Source organism: Odontesthes bonariensis, chromosome 1, assembly GCF_027942865.1.
Source record: "Odontesthes bonariensis isolate fOdoBon6 chromosome 1, fOdoBon6.hap1, whole genome shotgun sequence".
Lineage (NCBI taxonomy): Eukaryota > Metazoa > Chordata > Actinopteri > Atheriniformes > Atherinopsidae > Odontesthes > Odontesthes bonariensis.
The window spans coordinates 14500941-14521445 of NC_134506.1; the positions used below are offsets into that span (position 1 = coordinate 14500941).

The following is a 20505-nucleotide window of genomic DNA, read 5'->3' on the forward strand; positions in this document are numbered from 1 at the left end:
GAGAAGAATGTGACTGAACAAACGGCGTTGTTTGATCACTTTGGTAAATATGCGGTACGGTATGCAGCATTGTTCAGCAGCTTTTGCACATTCCTCTTTGCATAAACAGTTCCACAGGCTAGACGAGTCCGCACTACAAAACAAGCCATCTTTATAATTTTGTTTAGTTGCGAGCCACTGGTCTCATTAATGTTGCCCCAGCAGCTTTCACTTTCTGCCACAGACTTACTGACAAAATCCAACATTTCTGCAAACATGGAAAGCCCTACGCTTACACAAGAAGCAGAGTCTGTTATTTAACTCCTCGTAAACGACGTCAGTGTTACATTTCCGTCTTGTACAGGTGAGCACCCAGGTATCTGTAGACCTCCCGCACCTCCACCTCTTCTCTCATAATTAGATTTTTCAGAACTGTGCCGTGTTCAGAAACCCATTTACTCATCCACCAGTGACCATTACTTCACTCATATTCAGTTGTCTTTGAATTATGCTGTAATTTCTGGCATAATGTGAGCAACATTTTTCGATTCTTTTCTATTCACATAGGCTGCCTAGCAACAGCTCCAAATCTCGCGTTGGAGGCACAAAGCCTCCCTGCACATTTTCAACTGCGTAGGGGCATCTTGCGTTGTGTGTAAGCTCAACATGGCAGATGTTACAACTCCTGATGAGGCTGATGAGCCACAGCAAGAGGAATCTATTGCATCCGTCAAGTCCGAAACCGATGAGACCTCTCAGGAAACACCCAATGGCGTGAAAACGTGGGTAACAATAATGTGCTCTTCTCTTAGTCCGGTCTGTGTTACTGCTAGCTAGCTTAGCTAAAATGGAGTCTTGGGATGCTAGCTATTGTTAACCAAGAAGCCTCTTACCTCTGCTGCAAAAACTAATCCGTTGGATACCTATTGGGTGGATATTGGATTTAAAGAGAACACAAAAGCTACGCCAAATTTTGATACAAGTTTTAAAATACCACGGTCTTGGCCAAACCTTTAGTGCAACGGGTACAATGGTTTAAGCTATGCTAATTGTTGTCTGTTGCTGATGTTAGCTACAGCTTGCTAAAATGAAAAATTCAAAGCAAGACAAATCGACAATTTAAGATTTTAAAATTGGATTATTTAATCACATGGCTTTACTTGAACTTAGACGTCTTTATTAGCTAAAGCCTCTTTGTGAATTTGAGCGCAGTGTCTTGTTGTTCATTGAACCAGGTGCAGAGCGTTACGTTAGTAGCTAATGGCTCCGCGATGCTGCACAATAAACCCATGTTAAAGGAACAGTTTTTATATCATTTATGCATAATTCAGTAGTGTAAAAGTGGTTTATGATAACGTTTTTAAACGGGCAGGGCAAATGTCAAAGTTACTCTTATAGAGCTTTTTCAAATTCTGATTAAATGCCTTTCATCTGTGTACTCATGAGGAATTTGTGGAATTATCAGTAGGATGTCCAAGCTGGTAAGATTAGATTTAAGGTAGGATATAGGCTTTACTGGCCTACTAAAGGTCAGGATTGCCCAATGTAATTGGAAAAAATATAATAATTTGAGCCCCCAGATACAAATCTGTAAATCTAGGTTTCATTTAAACAAAGTGTCAGATAAAGCGTGATCTTATTTGTTAAATACTATTTGTTACTTAATAATTTCCAACATATAGATCACAAGAGGTTATATTGAGTGGATGTTGATGCTGTTCTTTGACCTGTGCTTCTGCGTGCTTTGTAGGGACAGTGATGAAAATAAGTCCACCAAAGAACAGCATGATCTTAAAGAGAAGTCGGCAGGCAGCAGAAGAGGAAACCGCTATCATCCCTACAAAGACAAACATGGTGGAGAAAAGAAGAGCGCTCACAGGAACCGAGTGTTCATCAGCAACATCCCCTATGACATGAAGTGGCAGGCAATTAAAGATCTAATGCGTGAGAAAGGTAATGTCCCCAGTAATGGGGATGGTGTCTCACCCTCCTCTCTGTCTTCTCATCTGATTAGAACTTTTTGATTTTGTTTGTTTACCAGATGGAACATCATGCTTCTAGCTCTAGTCTTTTAGTTTGTAGTCTTCTTTGGATGTACTAAGTGCAGATACAAAGGAAACAACATAGTGTGATTGGTTAAAGGTGTTTTTAATCTATTTTTTTCCTCCTTTCTTGGATGGACACCATTTCAGTTTTGGGCTGATATGTATGTGAGAAAAGGAAGATGAACTTAGTTTTACATTGTCACTTGTTCTATGGCATTGTCAGCTCCAAAATGTAACCTCAAACTAGTCGTAGAATTGATTGTTGAATGTTTTTGTTGCATCTGCTGCAAGGTGAACCGTGACTAAAATATTGTAATATTTTACTTTCTGAATTAAGGGGATCTAAAGAAGCCTATTGGTTTCAAAGGACAGTGTCAAACTCTTTACTGCTATGAATGGAATCTGTTGACAAACTGATCATGTTGAAGTCTTTTGAATTTCCCAGGTTTGATGTAGCTGTGTTTCTCTCTGGCCTTGGCCTTTGGGTGTCTCAGTCACTGGCCCAACAAGGCAATGTTGTTGTCTGGTGGGATGTTGGTTTGGGCTGACTGTTGATCATTAATGGGACATCTCCATCCGTAGCGGCATTGCCAAGGCCAAGGGTGACTTGAAGACTTGGTGACTTGAATTACTTTGTTCTTTTGGTATTTTTCCTTTGTATGTCTCATGTAGTTGGTGAGGTTACATACGTGGAGCTCTTTAAGGATGCAGAAGGAAAGTCAAGGGTAAGTGACGTGGCCAACTTGCTGCACGAGGTTTTAAATGCCCTCAGCAGGCTCTCATTAATCATGTGCTCTTCTAGGCTCTGATCCTTTGGGTCTACTGAACTGGAGATATTGTAGGTTGTGTTTAGAGCCTGATAGATAGATAATGATTGATATTCATTTGAAAGGGAGATGTCCTGTTTTTTTTAATTTTTTTTTGGAAAAGTAGCCTAATGAACTCATCTAAGAGTACATTTTTGTTTTTGTTGTTGTCATTTCAATTGGTTTAAACGTTTGTTTGTTTGGCCATTTTCCAAAGGGAAATGCAGAGTTGTGTGTTTTTTACCTGATTGATTAACCCTCATGTCTCAAATATATTTATTTCTACAATTCTTTTACCTTTCACATGTAAAAAAAAAAAGTTTATCTTCAATGGCGCAAAACAGCTTTGATGTTTTATATTAAATTGCACAAGTGCATATTCTGGATTTAAATGTGAACGACATCATTAATGACACTATTAGGCCTGAACAATGTGCTAAACATTTCAAGGCTTTTCTTTATGATACCACAGCAGTTTTAATCCAGTTCAAACCCCGTAAAAAGTTAAAGGTAAATTGCACTGCATTAGTTACGTTTTAAACTAGAACTTTTGGATACTATTTATTATGTATTTACGATTAAAATGTAAAGTTAACTTTTTTTAATAATTTAAATAAGTATCCCTTTTATCTTGTTTACAATGAAAACAATCACAAACCTGCTGGCTCAAGCCAGTGGGAGAAGTATGGCCAATGTGTACTCTAGAACATAGAATCATGTTGATAGATTACTTTTATAATGTTCTTTGGTCTTGATTTAAAATGCATTTTGTTCACTCCCCGTGTGCCACCTGGACTCCTGTGATACCCCGTTGATCAGGGCTGTGGGTAAGAATTGACCTTTCTTTCTCAAGTAATACATGAAACATTTTTTTATGAAGGTTTTCGTCTTGTGCTTCCATGGACTCACGTTGTGCCTCTTGTTTGCCTCGTGCAACAGTGTGGTGGAGTTCAAAGATGAAGAGTTTGTGAAGGCGGCAGTATCGGCTATGAACAAGCATGACCTGAGTGGAAGGCCACTCAACATCAAGGAGGTGAGAATCGAATTAATTGGATCTTCGTGATAGACTCTTGCAACAGCACATGAAAGGTGTTATTTTAGCATTAGTACAAGTTTTTTTCCAATAAATATTTAAGGTAAACAGTTCTCATGGTAATGTTAACCTATTTGTAAGTGATTCTGTGTCTGGATCTCCTGTTTAACATTGCACAAATACATTTCATTTGCTCTTTTCTGTAAATTGTATTGATACAAAGACAAAAAGCGTTTTGTTTAATTTATCTTTTCGTAGAGCTTGGTAGTATAGTGACATCTCATCAGCTTTCCCAACTAAACTTTCACCTGACTTGCTCTTAATGTTTATCTCAAATTAATTTGTTTAATACCCCCCCCCCCCCCCCCCCCCATATTTTTATTTTAGGACCCTGATGGGGAACATGCCCGGCGTGCGCTGCAGCGCATGGGAGGAGGTCAGCAGGGAGGCCGTGGGCAGGACATGGGGCCCGGTGGGATGAACATCCCACCCTCCATTGCCAACAACCCAAACATCCCACCTGAGGTCATCCATGCACTTCAGGCTGGTCGACTGGGCAACACGGTGTTTGTGGCTAATGTGAGGACTCAGTTCGAAGCCTTTTCTGAATCTGCGTGGTAATGATCGTTGATTAAAGATGTTATATTCTGTGTTCTTCAGCTGGATTTCAAGGTGGGCTGGAAGAAGTTAAAAGAGGTGTTCGGCATGGCCGGTGTGGTGAAACGAGCAGATGTAAAGGAGGATAAAGATGGCAAGAGCCGCGGGATGGGAACAGTGACTTTTGACCAGCCACTGGAAGCTGTACAGGCCATATGTATCCTTTAAAAAAATTCAACATTACAATAAAAGAGTGCATATAGAGCAATGGTTAACAATTTGGATGTATGCTTCTCCTTGACTCTGGACCCAGCCATGTTCAATGGACAGATGCTGTTTGACAGACAGATGCATGTTAAAATGGTATGTTATTTTTAAGTACTGTTGAGGTCAGGTGCTGTACAGGATGTGTAAATTAACCCAGTTAACATGTCTGTTTTTTGTATGTGTTTGCAGGATGAAAAGTCTCTTCCGCCTGATGATTTCCGTCAAGTAGAAAAACCACATCAGTTACCACGTGAGTACACCGTTATCAGTCTGAGAGGGATGTGAACAGAACATGTTGATAGAACTGCATACGTATTTATAGTGATGTTTTAGAAAATCCCAGATATATTGCTGAAGCAGGAAGCTGTTTGTCTTTATGGTAGGGCTGCACGATTATGGAAAAAATCATAATTGAAATCACGATTATTAATCACGAATATGGAACAACAACAAACAACTGAATTTTATTGCACTTCTTTCCAAACAAAAAACAATTTTCAGTGCAGAATGTAATTTAAAATCACGAAATTAAATCTAGCTAAGAATGTACTATGTAAGGAATAAACAAAATAAAACTGAAATGCAATTATTATTGCACAGTCTTTGCACAACACCTGCTTTTGTTGGACTTCGCTAGCCCTGAATCCGAAGTAACTCAACACAGCCGAAATTGAGCCCCTTCGAGGAACGAGCTCGTCCTTCTCACCAGAGAGACCGGCTGTGGGCTTACCTTCTGCCGCAGCTTCAGCTTGGCTCTCGGTCATTTCAATCATCCTCACCACCAGTTTTGTCTTCCCTTATATCACTACTACTCTGCTCTCACCACTTGAACTTGACACCACTGCTGGCTGCACTAGTGAGGAGCTGCGCGCTTAACTTGCTTGTGGATCAGTTAGGCGGCGTAACAAATAGGTCCATGTTCACCCCCTGGTTGTTGGCGGACTATTGGTTAAATGCTTGCATGCTAGAGTATAATTCAACTGAACCCGCATTAAGAAAATAAATGTAAAAAAAATTCGCATTTTTCATAATCGTCACGGCCAAAATCGCGATTTTGATTAAAATTCGATTAATTGTGCAGCCCTACTTTATGGGATGGCTGTAGCTCAGGAGGAAGATCGGAAGGTCGGTGGTTCGACTCCGGTTCAGTGGCCTACTGATGCATGTATGAATGTGGGTGAATGAGTAGTAGAAAGTAGAAAAGCGCGTAGTGCTAAGATATGCTGTGTGAGTGATTGGGTGAATGTGACATGTAGTGTTGGAAGTGCTTTGAGTGGTCAGTCAGACTAGAAAAGCATTTACAAGTAAAGTCCATTTAGGGATTTTACCATTCATATGTTGGGTAGTAGTGAAAATGTTCACACCGTCATAAGAGAGGTACAATGCAGTAGGAAAGAGAATTGAAGGGGAAAATAGAATATATAGTTGTAACACTTTGGGCCATTATGCACAAGTTTGGGCAATTTATTACTGGGACAGTCAGTTTCTATCATATGAAATTTTCAATAGTCAAAGCCGATCACACATCAGCTGCTTTCACACACGCACTGGAAAGAGCCCTGAAAGAGACTTTTTGCAGAGTTTCCATCCATCCCCCTGTAAATTCTCCATGACATCAGCGGGTGAGACGATGTGTAAATGTGTCAGCAAATGTTTGGGTTCATTTGTCCTTTCTGCTGACCTGTTTCCGCTCGCTCCCTTTACAAAATAAATACATTCAGTACACACCGAGGAGCCTCATCTGCTATTCTCAATGCATTGTGAAGAAAATGGCGATTTCCACGTTGTAATTTCTGCATCACGCGCTCCCCTGCTGCCTGCTCGAGACAGCAGTTTCCCCTCCGTTGCATTTCCTTCCGGGAGAGCACATTTCCAGCAGAAAAACGAGTTTGTGTGAACAGTAACTGCGTAAAAAGACCAGAGCAAATCGTCCACTCTTTCTCCTGAATATCTGCGGGGTTCATGTGTGAAAACGGCTGCAGTGACGTCATAGTGTGTGTCGTGTTTGGCTTGGTGTTGTCAGATCTTTGTCATAAATGGGTGTGTTTGTGTTTATTTTTTTTGCTCTTACAGGGGGTCTAGGTGGTATTGGAATGGGTCTGGGGCCAGGAGGACAGCCAATAAATGCAAACCATCTGAGTGGAGGTGGAGGGATGGGCTCTGTGGGACCTGGAGGTCAGTAACCTCTGGAGTATTTTTATGTAGTGTTTAGCAGGACAGGCTCACACATGCCCACATCATGGAACATCATACACATATGTTTGTGCAAGCAGCTTCTTATTACTAGCTGCACAACACATTAGCACCTTATTGCAATGGATGCAATCAGAAGCTAAAAGAATGATCAGATAATACATAGACCATCAAATCCTGGGTAACATTTATGTGGTAAATGCTCTGCAGCAGTCTTCATTTTAGAGGCAGAGGCTAGTAGGACACTTGCCAGCTCGAGTTTTGGATCACTGGGTAGATTTTCATGGGATTAATCAAAGTAGATGCATTTTGCACTTTGACGTGGACTTACTAACATTTTCTTCTGCCGCAGGTATGGATGCTTCAGGTTATGGTGGAATGAACAGACTCACAGGTAAGATCCTTGCTACCTGTTCGTTTCCGTGTGAAAAACTATTTCTGATGGTCGTGATCCAACTTGGTGCTGCTTTTGATAGGAATGAGTGGTGGTGGAGGCTTTGGTGGCATGGAAAGCATGGGCAGCATGGGCGGCATGGGTGGCTTTGGAGGCAGAGACATGGCACCTGTTGGTAGAATGGGAGGTAAGTGAGTGCCCTGCAGGGATTAGGGTCATTTCAAGATTGTTAAGCTGTGAATAGTGAGCATCTTTGGTTTTTGGAAAATCCGGTTCAGTGTTACTTTTTATCTGTGTTGAGATATGTACCGGTCAGGAATGGGTGGAATGGATCGGGACTTTGGCCACAGTGACATGCCAATGAATCGAGGATTTGGAGATTCTTTTGGAGGAATGGGTAGGTGATAAGAGTTCAGTCCTTCATTCCTTTCATATTTAACATCAAACACCGCAGAGATTATGCACATTTCTCCTTGTAGTTTTTTAGGAAGTTTAGGATGAGATTGCCTTCATTATATGTGTTCCTCTGGTCTTTAATTATTTGAATTTGTTGTTGGGAAATGGTCACATAATTCAAATTACTCTAAATTCTGTCCTTTAGGTGGAAGTTTTGGAGGAGGCATGGGTGGTGGTGGCGGCTGCATGGGGCACATGGGAACTGGATTAGGTAAAGTTAAATGAAAAACTACTTTTTCTGAAGGAGTAAGTGTGTTTAAAACAACAACAAAAAACACACACACCATTGGCAGACTTTGGGTACTTATAAACTGCTGCAGGCTCTGTAACAATAGCCTCTGTTTGCTGTTGACATTTTACAGCATTTTTCACAGTTAATGCAGCCAATCGCGTGAGAGCGGGAAGAATATTTTAACGATCAAGAAAATTTATCATGAAAACAGTCATGTTAGTATGCTGACTTGCTGAACATGTGATAGTCAACAAGTAATGATTCGGGATTCGAGAAACCTTCCTTAAGCTCGACGTGATTAGTAGAAGTGTTGGCCCTGCTGCTGCGTTGTGTTTTCTCCTGGCTGTTGGAACTTAGTGGCATGATGCATGTCCTAAATGTTCTTACTGTTTTCGGTCTTGAGGAATCGAGACAAATATTCCAAAATGATCATTAAAAAAAGCCCCGTAAGCAGACGGCAGCCAAGTTAAATTTTGTTCCACTGTTAAGTCAAAGGTAAATTAATGACAGCTAACATGATAAAAGTTTTTTTTTTTTTTTTTTTTAAGTTAACGAGGCAGTGTGAATGCTGAATTAATTGCTGGTGCCACTACTTTTCTCTTGCATACCCGGTGACTTGCAAAGAGTGTCCCTGGTGAGGAGGGTTGCATGCTGCAGCACCTGCAGCACGACGCTAATAAAACGCATTGAGGGAGGACCTTAATTTAGTCTATTTAGTTTATTTTAGCACATAGAATCACCTAAAAGATACCCTATTTTATTGTAAAATAAACTACCGTGGACCAATATGAAAAGAACGTTGGGAACACAACAACTCAACATTTTATTGTTGTGTCCGTCATGTGTGGGCAGCCACCAATATAACTTTTTTTTTCCTGGAACTTAAAGAACATGGCATCATATGATAGAAATGTAATTCCATCCCAGCTCAGTGCAAATACCTGGACGTTAGGTCTCTATGAACGACAAGCGTATGCTTCAGCATTTGTTTTATCCTATTTTATAGATGTTTTACGGTAACGTGTCTTAGTGATTCTGTTGTGTTTGAGGTCAAAGTCATTGTGAAGTGAGGTGTCGTGCTCTTAGGAACTCATTTATGCACATTTTTGTTCAGGGTTTGCTGGGACTTGTTAAAGATGTACAGTAAGTTGTACTGCTTTCTCACTGTCTATGTGTGTTTATTACAGGTGGTGGAATGGGCAATATGTCGATGGACAGAATGGGCTCCAGTTTTGACCGTGTGGGCATGTCAGGAATGGACATGAACCGTGGCTTTGGTGGCTTTGGAGGCGGTGGATCAGGCCACATGGGTGGAGGCATGTCCGACAGATCCAAAGCAGGCTGTCAGATATTTGTGCGAAATGTAAGTGTGGGATCAGTCTTGCATCAGCTATCTTAAAGCTTTCAGATGTACTAATTGAGAAATTTCTGTGTTGCAGCTGTCCTACGACCTGACATGGCAAAAGCTAAAAGAGAAGTTCAGTAATTGTGGTATGTTTTTTTTTTCCCCCCTTCGTTTTAATTGCTCCGTATCAATGACATCACTTATTGTTTAACTAACAAATCACTCGCAGCCTTCTGGCATTTCCTCACAAATTGATTAGCAGGCCACAATTACAGGCTTAGTGTTAATCAAAACTTTGTGAACGATTCTAGTTTCAGAATTCAGCAATTTCTCTGTCCCGCAGGTCAGGTAATGTTCGCAGAAATCAAGATGGAGAATGGAAAATCAAAAGGATGTGGAACAGTGAGATTTGATTCTCCAGACAGCGCTGACAAGGCCTGCAGGATGATGAATGGAACCAAGATCAACGGCCGAGAGGTGGATGTCCGCATCGATCGCAACGCTTAGAGTTTTTGTAGAAGTTAAAGTAACACACTCACTCATTCAGCCCCTTTGCCAATGATCTTTTGTTTTGTTTTAAAAACACAATTAATTCATATCTCCATGTGTCCACTGTTTGACTATTTTCTTTTTGGTTTATATGTACTTCATAGCTATTTTATCTCTGTTTTGTAAACCCTTTATAATTTGTCTGGCAGTTTATTTGAAGAAATAAACTTTTTAATTTTTAAACCCTGGCTGTAAACTTTTCTGAGGTCAAAGTCTCAACATTGTTCTTTGCTGTGTAAACCGAACCTGAAGGGGTCACTGTTTTTGGTCTTATTTCTCAATCCCTCTGCATATTGGCCTCTTTGAAGTTGGGGAAATTCCACATTAATCATAAAGGTAGACATATTTGATCGCTTTTATCAAGTGGACTCGAGAGCGTTAATAACGGGAAGCCAGAATAAGAAATAGGATTTCGACTGTTGATTATCTAGGCATCATTAAGTGTCTGAAATCCATGCAAACTTAGGAGAGGTAGCTGTAAACAGGACTGAAACACGTCAGTAAATCTCTTTTAGTTGCATGCGTTTTTTATCTTTTTAAACTCTTTCCACCTTTCCTCCCTGCTCATAAAATGTGTCAAACTGTTTTATTGTCCCAATTAAAACGTAAGCGGGCCAAATAAGTTCAGTTGACCTGTGTATTTCTTGGCATGGCATTGATAAGATGACACATTTTCTATTTATAGGCCTTTGAGACGGGAAGCACTTGAGAATTGGCCTTCGCTTTAATCACGTTCGGCACATACAAGAGAATGATCTTTGGCACGTATTCACCTTTGTTTCAAATCTATCACAAAGAGATCTTCCTCCAGTGATGGGACCAGCACACATCCACCGTGGTGAAGTATACTTGGAAGTGGGGGTGTGCTTTTATGACCTTTGGAGGTTTTAAAGGCTTAACATTTTTCAGTTTGGCGTACAACTCTAAAACATACGGCTTCAGTCGCTGCAAAATCTTATAGGATTATTCCCAATGATCCCCAACTCGTACAGGATAGACAGAGTGGCAAAAAGGATGTAGCAAAAGAGACAAATGAGTCCCAACTTCCAGTCCAACTTCCATCCATTGATGTGCACTGATACAAAAAGGAAGACTATTGAGAGGAGGAGTGTGGCGGCAATGAAGATCAGCCCTGTGCTGTTGACTTCTATGGGGTTGTTGGTGTCCACAAAGGCAGTCTTGATGAACCAAGGCAGACCCAGGCACAGCATGTCAAAAACATTAGAGCCCACAATGTTGGACATGGCCATGTCAGCTTTCCCTAATAAACAGAAAACATGGTTACATGTAGAAATTGTGTCTACTGGCTTAAGTTTGCCTTTTTTTTTGTTACATGACGCATGAAGATTTTCTACTGGTTTTCATAAGTAAGCCAGAAACTAGAGTTTTGATATTTAGCTTGTAAGAAGTGTTTACTTCAAGATTTACTGCATTTACTGTTACTGGAAAAGAAACTGCTTTTTTTAAAAAAAATTTTTACACATTCTAATAACTTTCTTTTAACTGTCTTGATAGTATTATCTCTCGAAGGCTTTGCTGTAGCAGGTAACTCCTTTTGTGAGCTCACGAGCATTAGTGAGCAGATGCCTACTTGACTGCAGTCTTTTTTTTACACTCCATCTTATTTTGCAGTTCTCTTTCAACCAAAAAATTCTCTTGGTTGAAATATGTCAGTCTTACCTTCTCTGGCTACCATGACACTGGCCAAAGTGTCAGGTATACTGGTTCCAGCAGCAAGCAAAGTGAGTCCCATCACTGTATCGGGTATGCCAAGCGTCTCACCTGTGTAAACAGAATCCAAGACAATTTTAAGATGTAAAAGTATTGCGCTTTGAATGATATTTCTTTTTGTTTTTCACAACAATTGAAAGTTCTGTTAATTAAGGAATTAAAAAACAGGACAGTTTAATTTGATTTATCTTCTTTTCTCTGTGTGCTCGTCTGACAACTATTTGATAATAAGCTCATTATACTTAACCCTCTATGGTACGACGTTACCATTTGGCAACAAACCCATTTTAAGCCTTCTACTCATAGACAATATATACCCAGTTATGATGCAATGCATTAAAAGAGAGGTGGGGTTCTAAGTAAACCAATAGCAGTGTTTAAATCTGTCACATGACTTTCTGGAGGCTATTTTGAACCCCTTTTCTGCAGACATCTTCACAGGGAGGAGCCTCAACAATTGACTCCTCAAAAACAGCTAAAAAAAAAAGTGTTTTAATGATTGCTAGCCTGGCATGTTGATAATTTTTGTATTTAGTTATAGGCCTATATTGTTCAAAAGCATCAATCAACCATCAATTTGACAGATACACATTTGACTGTTGTAGTAAAGTCAATAGAAATTTCATTGATGTACACTGATCTTCTATAGTCTACTATAATAATGCACTTTGTGAATCCTTTCGGCATTGCATATGATGATATTTGACACATCTTTCTTCACATCTTTCTTCCATTTACATAATGAATGCAACAATGTTTTATGGTTTCTCACGGGAGAAAGCAAAACTAGCCCTCCCAGTAGATGGTAGTGAAGATGAATTAGGATTAAGTATGCAAGTGGCAACATCGTTTTACGACTTGCGAGCATAATCCCAGCCAACCAGTCCCACAAGCTGTTTTTTGATAACTGGTTCAGCAGTGTAGATCTCCAAGTCGCTATAGCACACAGTGCTATAGCACAAAAATTTGAATTAAACTATGATAAATGTCTTTTTAAATGGTTTTTACTTTCAAATTAGATGCATTCTTAACTGTTCAGGCTACTGGGGATTGTTGAGACTATAACATGAGTTTTTAAATAAGTGTTATTACAATTTTAAACAAAACTCTCTTGTTTTCATTACTTTCCACTATCGTACCATGTTGCCGTATGGCAACAAACCCTAAAAACTACTAAAAAAATAATGTTTTTTAAAAATGTCTCTTGATTAAGTTTACTTGGTCTATTTTAAGACAAAAAAACACCCAAAACATTTTTTTACCAACTGGGATCATAATGCGTACCATAGAGGGTTAAAGAGATCTAATGTCACATGATAACTTTGTCCTTTAAGCTTGCTCTTGGGTCAACTTTATAGTTTACATCTCCATTGTAGATAGAGGCTGAATCTGTTCTTAAACCCATGCCAGGTTCTGTATGTACACCCAGTCCTCACATGACTGTGTTTCCTCAGGGGTGAAGCTGCTTTAATCCTGCTGTGGCTGGCCAGGCACACAGCCCACTGGAACTATAATGACCCCCATTCCTTAGAACAATGGCATCTTAGGAATTAGCCAGCAGACTAACATGTGACTGCAATATAGACGTTTTTCTCACAAGTTTCAAACACTTGTGATTCGCAATGGCTTGCTGAGGGATGGGGCTGATTTACACCTGTCTCTATACTGAAAAGGCTGAAAGAACACCAACCAAGCTCATTTAAAGGCTCTTGATTTTGAATGAAACAGTTTTAAATGTTTAAATGCCAAAGAAACATTCTTTTTTTTCTCATATTCTACATTTGTTGCAGCACCTCTTGTCATGTTAGAACTGAGAATCCTCTTTTGAGCCTCTGTCTCTTTAGACAGATGGTGATGTTGTTTTTTAAAAGAAGAAAAGCTTTGACCACTAGTAAAGCTTTTCATGCAGTTCAGGAGAATATATTTTGTTGTAACTCTCTTTGATGTAGACTTCTGGCAATTTTTGTCTTTCAGATCTGTGTAGCAAACTGAAAGAAAGCCAAAACCTGAAAAAGCACATTATGATGTCTTTAAAACAGGCATTTTACCGACAACAGTGACCATCCAGACCAGCACGTATGTAAAAGCTGAGATCCAGACAGCTGACATGAGGAAGGTTATCATGAACCACTGCTTCCAGAACCTTCTCCTGCAGTCAGGGATGGTCATGAACAGCAGAGTGATGGCAGGCAGCGACAGAACCCAGAGGATCCTTTTCACGTCGCTCTCAGGAACCGAAAACACACTTTTATGCTCTGGTGGATAATGGCAGACAACAAGATTTATTTATTCAGAGCATCAGGGCACAAGCAAGTAACTGACTCCATGTGGACAATTTCATGACAAAAACGCTAGTAAAAAGTGCTTTCAAAAGCATGCTTCACCTTCAGGAATCTCATTGAGGCCATGCAGGCTGAGGGAGAGGTGAGAGTACCCAGAGTCATCTTGGAAGATCCCGCTGTCCGTTCTGGAGCGTCCGTGGACACGCAAACTGGTGTCATCGTGCCAGCCCATCAGAGGCTGTGTCTCGATCTTCTCAACAGAGCCGGAGCTCAGACAGGTGCAGCAAGGGCTCAGCTTCATCAGGACAAACTCACTGATGCGGAGGTCAAAGCACAGAACCACAATGTAGATGCCGTAGACCAGCAGCAGACAGGCAGCCTCATACCTGTCAAGATTGAGCATCAGAGATATTAAGTTGTGACTATGCCTAATATAATGTGAAGTTCACATTTTAAGCTGCTCCTTGAGCTTCAAACCAAAATTCTTTTGGCACTTTTTATGAATGAACTATATAAAGTGTAAGATGGTTAACCTGATGAAATTCTACTTGCAAAAGAATACAGAATACGGTAAAGCTATGACAGCATCTAATCATTTGAATAAGCTTCATACACTTTAATTCTTTCCAAATGTGGGATATTTCTCTTGTTCTTTTACCCAAAATTTGTTACAGTTTTTTTTCACATGTTTTTGTGGGCTGCTTGTGATTTAGGTTGGTTTAGATAACTTTTTTTATGACAGGACCAATACAGTTCTGGCAGTACAGATATCACTTAACCGTCAATATAAAAAACACAAGTGAATCATAAAACTGCACAGAACAGTTGTTTTGTGATCTATTTTTATATTTTCAGTGTCACAATATGCAATAAGCAGTTCTATTTGACTTTGTCTTTTATAACAAACCACCTTATTGGTTTTGTAAGGTCTGAAGATCATGTAACCATATAATGCTGAGTCACTGCACACAAATACACAAGTACACTTACCAGTACACCTTGTTATCAGTAAGTATGGCAATAACAGCAGCAACACTGATTCCGTATGCCAGGCAGTCCCTGAACAGGGGCCAACAGGTGAGACGCCCTGCCTGTTAAAGGAAGCAAAAATAAATGGTTTACAGCTTATACAACACCATGAGCACAACAGTTCTTTCCCTTTGACTCAGTAAAGGCACCGCTCTAAAAAACAAGTAGTTACTAAATGGGTAAATCTTGTTTGCAATATGTAAGTATGTTGTTAAAATTTACCATAGAGGCCAAGAGTCCACAAGCAGCACAGATTCCGAGCAGGTTGTAGACAGCTGATCCTACAATGGTGCTGACACCAATGTCCCCCTTTGTCACAAAAACACCTATGACACGAAGCACATAAACAGCACACTGTAGTTTTAAAAGCAGCAGCAATGTGAAAGTTGCTGAAAAAGATATGCGAGATGGGAATGAGAATGGAAATGTCCTCCCTTTTAGACCCCATATGGTGACGAGGGCACAGTTGAGTGAGCCAGAAAGTGGTATAATGATACGAATGCTGATGAAAGTGTCATTATCATCGCTGTTTATAATTATTGTTTTCTTATGCATGATTACCCAGAAATGCTGTGACCAGTTCAGGTGCAGAGCTCCCTGCTGCCATAAACGTGGCTCCTGCCACATCCTGAGACAATCCCAGACCTGAGGGGGTCCCAAGAGACAAAACAACACAGAAGCTGATGAAACAAAAGCTAGTTCATCATCATCAACAACAGAGTGGTAATATGAATTTACCCTCTGGAACACACGGATACTGGACATGAGCTAGAAGATATTTCATGCAACTTACGTTCACTTATTACTTCTAGGGATGGCAGAAAGTAATCGTCGCAGACTATAGAAACAGCCAAAAACATGTAGAAAATAAGCAAAAAATAAATGACCAGCCCCCCATCCTTCCTCTCCTGCACAGTGAAGAAGCCTGCAGGAAACTCGGAGGCTTGTGGTGAGATGCATTCTGTTTCATTCTCTGAAAACAGCAGAAAACCCACACATACACACTGCTTAGTGATCATCGCTGATATAATCTGTCACCCAAAAACAGCTGACAAGTAGCTTCAGGGAACAGTCAAGATTGGTTTGGACTCCCAATGGTAGTTACACGCTAATTCATGCCAAAATGAAGAAGAGCAAACACTGTCACGGCTGATGAGCCAAAACTGATTAGAGGTTGGCTGGTTGGCAGCTGGGGTCAGTTAGAGCAGAGATATTTTGAAGGTCATGGAAATAATTCAAAAAAATGTAGCATCAAAACATTCATTTTTATTCAAAGCAGCCTTGACTCACACTCATTAAAACACCATTAAAACAACTGACAAGCCATTCATTTTGGTGAGGGTTAACATCTTTTTAAATAAGCTGTAAAAAACGGGATGAGTTCATTAAATCTGAAAACTAAATCGTTGTTGAATGGAAATGGAAATGATGGCTGATGAATAAGAAAAGTTTGATTACTAAGCTGTAAAATGAATTAAATTAGCATGATTCATTTGGAGTTGGTTGACTTTTAACTGGAAATATTCAGATTCAGGTATACTGTATTGTTTTGGAGTAGTGCTCTACTAAATTTGCAAAAAAATAATAATAACTGGAATGAATGGATACTGGGAACTAAAATAGTAAATTAAAAATGTTGTTTTATATTCACAATGTACAAAAATGCCTGCTGCACATACGGCGCTGCGCTGTAATATGCATTGATGTATCACTGCATGGTTATTACACATGTGAACAAGCTTTCCCAAAGAACGAACAGTGTAAACAAAATTGTTGAAGCCCTCATCACTTGGGTAAAATCACCCCAAAACACTTGCATATTGCTTAGCCCGATTAAAATGTGAATTGTTAGAACTGTCTGGAGACAAATGTGCGTTTGAGGAATCCAAACAGACCTTTGACAAAACTCAACTCACATTTGTCAAATATATGATTATAATGTTATCAAGTGTGTGAATGTTTTGGTCCACAACTAGTCAAATCATTACACTTATTTAATGAATTATTGTTTTGTGGCATTTTGGAGTTGTCATCATGTTTTAGTTGGTTGAAAAAAGTGCATAATCCCACAAAAATCAAAACCGATATTATAGATTGACCTGATTGTCTTGTCTCTAAATGGTCTGCCATCAACTTTACATCTCCTGGTCTGCTTGACCTCTAAACTACTTCACATTGCACCTTTCTTTTGCAGTCTTCAGACAACTCAAATGTATTGTTGGTCCCTTTAAGAAAATTATGGTTTCTGTCTGGCCTACTACCCAGTCACCCCCCTCTTGTAAATTCAAGGTAAAAGTAAGCCGAAGTGTTACAGTTACATTGTTCTTCTACTTTTATTTGATAATGAAATATTTATTTGATTTTACCAACAGGCAAAAATAAAACAACAATAGAAACATAATCCCCATATCTTTTATAATCCTAAACGACAATAGTCAAAACAATAGTTGTGAGTTGGTGATAAACACATAAACAGAAGTAGGTTATCATATACGGGTCTACATAATCCTATATTTTTTTTTTACAACTAGGCATACACATATAATATGCACAACCATGAATACACACAGACAGACGGACGTTTGTAACTAAGAAGCTTTTTGTGAGCAAGCTTAGCAAGCAAGACTTTGTTCAAAATCAAATCTCATTTTTGAAAATGGTTATGAATAGAATATTTCAAAATGTTGTCAACCAACACCATATTTTGCACCTGAGGAGGTGCCTTTGATGAAGAATCATCTTAACAGTGTTAAGAAATTGTACATTAAAACATTTATTTGATAGTTTATAATAACCAGCTGCTTTGATTGCAGCTGATTAGAATACGAGTATATGAATATAAGTGAACAGTGTGCAAACAAACTCCAGCCTCCTCATTCATACTTTATCAAACACAAAATACATTTACACTGTTGGATTAAACAGACTCAATGCAATAAAACTCCTCTTATGCTTCAAACTAACAGGCACAAAACATTAATAATAACTTACCCAGGGCCCGGCGCACCCTCACAGAGTGGGTTTCCTGAGTTGTTTTTGCTGTCAGTGATACTAGATGAACAGTGGCATACAAGAAAATGACAAAGCCCAAAAAGTAAGGTATAAAATCCTTTCTCCTCTTTTTCTGCAGAGCTGCAGCCTTACCCATAGTAATTTGAAAGTTAAATAAAAACAAATTGAAACGAACGAGTTTTCTAAGGACTCATGTGTCTTATTTAGTCCATTTAGCTTGCAGAGATTCAATGCGGGCTGTAACAGCTTATAGAAGCTGCATCTAACACTATACTAAGCTACAAGCTGCAAAGAGATTATTAGGGGGGGAAAAGCATCTTTTAAGGTCTGGCGCTACCGAGAGTGGGGGGGGATCACGAGTTGCGAGTCATTCCAGCTGACTTGAAGTTACTCTAGCCTGAGGCTCATCAGGGGTGTAATTCATCATTAGCGGACTTTGAAATAACTCTACCACATCTTAAATAGGGAGAAATTAGTTATTTCTACAGTGGTAATCAAATTATAGTAAAGTCCTGAAGCTCTGCAGATAGATTTATTTTAGTAACCATGCTTGCACCAACCAAAAGAACAAAAAAAAAAAATCTTTATGATGTGCTGGTGCTATCTGTAAAAATAAGGATAATTATGTATGATTAGCGACTCGGTGTCAGGTCCTGACATATATTAACATGACATCACAGAGTGGCCCAACAAAGACTCAATGCTTACTCCTGTGTGCAATTTAACCCCCATGCATGATCGTGATATATAAACTAATAAATATTCTTATACTAGCAGACATGTGACAGAAAATGTGGTGTGTCTGAGCGAGAGGAGACAGGGTGTCGGGCCTTTTTGGACATGCCTCAAGTTTCTCCACTTTACCAGCAGTCACACTTTGAGGCCTCTTCACATCACCTGCATGCTCGGAAGAAATGAAACAAATGGAGCGTCAGACTTTGCTGCAAACAGAAACCTGCAGACCAAGTCGGTGCTTTGCTTTGTTTGTTTTCAGAGGTGCTGCAATGACGATTAGCTAAGCTTTGCTTAACAGGAGCTTACATAAAGATCTGCTGAATATTTTAAGAATGACATAGATACTTATTTGTCTTTGGATTTTTCAACTTTCTTTTTTCAAACAGTGCACACAAGTCAAATGCGGCTGCACATGTTTTTGTTGTTGTGATGGGTGATACTGAGTTCAAACAATGGGCCTCATGCAAGAACATTTTCGTATTCTTATTCAAAATTTCTCTTACTTTTTTTGTACGAAGGTCTCGTACGAACATGCCCCGTCAGATTCAACAAATGCTCTTAACTTCGGAAAAAGCCACCCGTGCGTATTTAAGTGCATGTGCACGAGGACAGTAAATGTGCATATTCCACACCCAAAATAATACCATATAAGGCTAAGCTTTCTATCTCCTGTGCCAGGAAGTGTTGAGTCATGAAAATGGCATCAAGGTGCAAAAAGAACAACTTACGGGCTTGATTGAAGTTCTGCTTTCAGAATTTGATGTACCATGGGTGATAAACTGATGAGAGCTTTGATGACTAAGGGGAGCGCACGACTCACAGAGGACTGGGACACCCCCGATCTGTCTCCAATCTCCCTCTGAAAGGCTTCTGTAGACAAAAATCCAAGGGCTCACCACCCTTGGACCTGGACGTGTGGTGGAATTGGGTTTGATCGACGTGTTTCTCTCTGGAGTTGTGGCTCTAACAAGCTGCATATTTGCAGCAGCACAGTCCTTGGCAATCTAAATCGCGATGTCAGCCATTCGTCTGTCTCCGCAAGGATATCTACACGGTCTCGGAACACACGCTCTCTTCCAAGAGCCTGAAGCGCTAAGGCATCCAAAAGTAGCAAGTCAGCCGCTGGTTACACTTCCCATTGACCTTGTTATACTGTATACCGAGCCAAATTAACCTTTAATTAGTGCATAATCTAAGTCAAACAGAACAATGTCAGCATAATTATGGGGTATATATATATATATATATATGTTTTCTTCAAAGTAATTAAATATACAATCCATTAGTCATGCAAACTTACTTTGAAATAACAGCGGACTATTTTACAAAACTCCTACAACAGGTCTGGATCACTCGTAAATTCTGTTCATACCTGAAAGAAAACGTAAAATACAAAAAAATTGGCGAATGCGCATCACTCAAGCGTATCAATCTCTTAAATCACTCGTACGCACGACTTAAGAACAAAACTGGACGTACAAACGGTTGTTGCATGAGGCCCAATATGTTTGTGTATCATGACAATCCACACGCATGAGTGAGTTAATGGCGCCCCTTTGTGGTGTTGGCTGCTCATGGTTTGTTTAGACAGCCTGTTGATAGACTCACAAGAACAGGGTTTGACCCTTTACTGCGTCTCAGCTCCATTATTATCACCACATTTCAGCAGACTCAGTGTTTGAGCTGAGATTTTTTTTTTTCAATTCTAGATCCATACTTGTCTTATTTATTGGTTGATTGATGTCAGTGTGGATAGTCCTGCCTATAGGACTTTGGGTCAGTTTAATTTATTTTTTAATGTTTTTCATGGCAGCCTTTTA

General features: G+C 39.7%; 2 protein-coding genes across 2 annotated transcripts; one reads left to right on the forward strand and one right to left on the reverse strand.

Annotated features, from left to right (window-relative positions):
• The first annotated feature begins 574 nt into the window (after positions 1–574).
• On the forward strand, positions 575–10079 carry myef2 (myelin expression factor 2). Its single transcript, XM_075478219.1, has 17 exons — positions 575–761; positions 1730–1932; positions 2697–2749; positions 3650–3657; positions 3770–3863; positions 4251–4442; positions 4524–4677; positions 4774–4823; positions 4917–4977; positions 6801–6902; positions 7273–7314; positions 7397–7501; positions 7616–7711; positions 7916–7981; positions 9190–9365; positions 9442–9493; positions 9691–10079. Exons 1-17 carry the CDS (start codon positions 646–648, stop codon positions 9852–9854), a joined length of 1734 nt encoding a protein of 577 aa, XP_075334334.1. The 5' UTR covers positions 575–645; the 3' UTR covers positions 9855–10079.
• A 508-nt stretch (positions 10080–10587) lies between these two features.
• Positions 10588–18086, reverse strand: slc24a5 (solute carrier family 24 member 5). The gene is made up of 9 exons (XM_075478208.1): positions 17930–18086; positions 15732–15911; positions 15500–15583; positions 15161–15264; positions 14900–15000; positions 14012–14295; positions 13676–13882; positions 11577–11678; positions 10588–11157 (listed from the first exon to the last, which is right to left on the reverse strand). Exons 1-9 carry the CDS (start codon positions 18084–18086, stop codon positions 10835–10837), a joined length of 1542 nt encoding a protein of 513 aa, XP_075334323.1. The 3' UTR covers positions 10588–10834.
• Positions 18087–20505: the final 2419 nt, after the last annotated feature.

What these genes read in the sequence shown, in the direction of transcription:
- myef2 (XM_075478219.1), top strand. Translation starts at nt 646, where the DNA reads ATGGCAGATGTTACAACTCCTGATGAGGCTGATGAGCCACAGCAAGAG. An exon ending in ACACGGTGTTTGTGGCTAAT is followed by an intron (nt 4,443 to 4,523) that starts GTGAGGACTCAG and finishes TGTGTTCTTCAG; the next exon opens with CTGGATTTCAAGGTGGGCTG. An exon ending in AGATTCTTTTGGAGGAATGG is followed by an intron (nt 7,712 to 7,915) that starts GTAGGTGATAAG and finishes TCTGTCCTTTAG; the next exon opens with GTGGAAGTTTTGGAGGAGGC.
- slc24a5 (XM_075478208.1), bottom strand. Translation starts at nt 18,086, where the DNA reads ATGGGTAAGGCTGCAGCTCTGCAGAAAAAGAGGAGAAAGGATTTTATA. An exon ending in GAGGGTGCGCCGGGCCCTGG is followed by an intron (nt 15,912 to 17,929) that starts GTAAGTTATTAT and finishes TGCTGTTTTCAG; the next exon opens with AGAATGAAACAGAATGCATC. An exon ending in ACTGGTCACAGCATTTCTGG is followed by an intron (nt 15,265 to 15,499) that starts GTAATCATGCAT and finishes TTCGTGTCATAG; the next exon opens with GTGTTTTTGTGACAAAGGGG.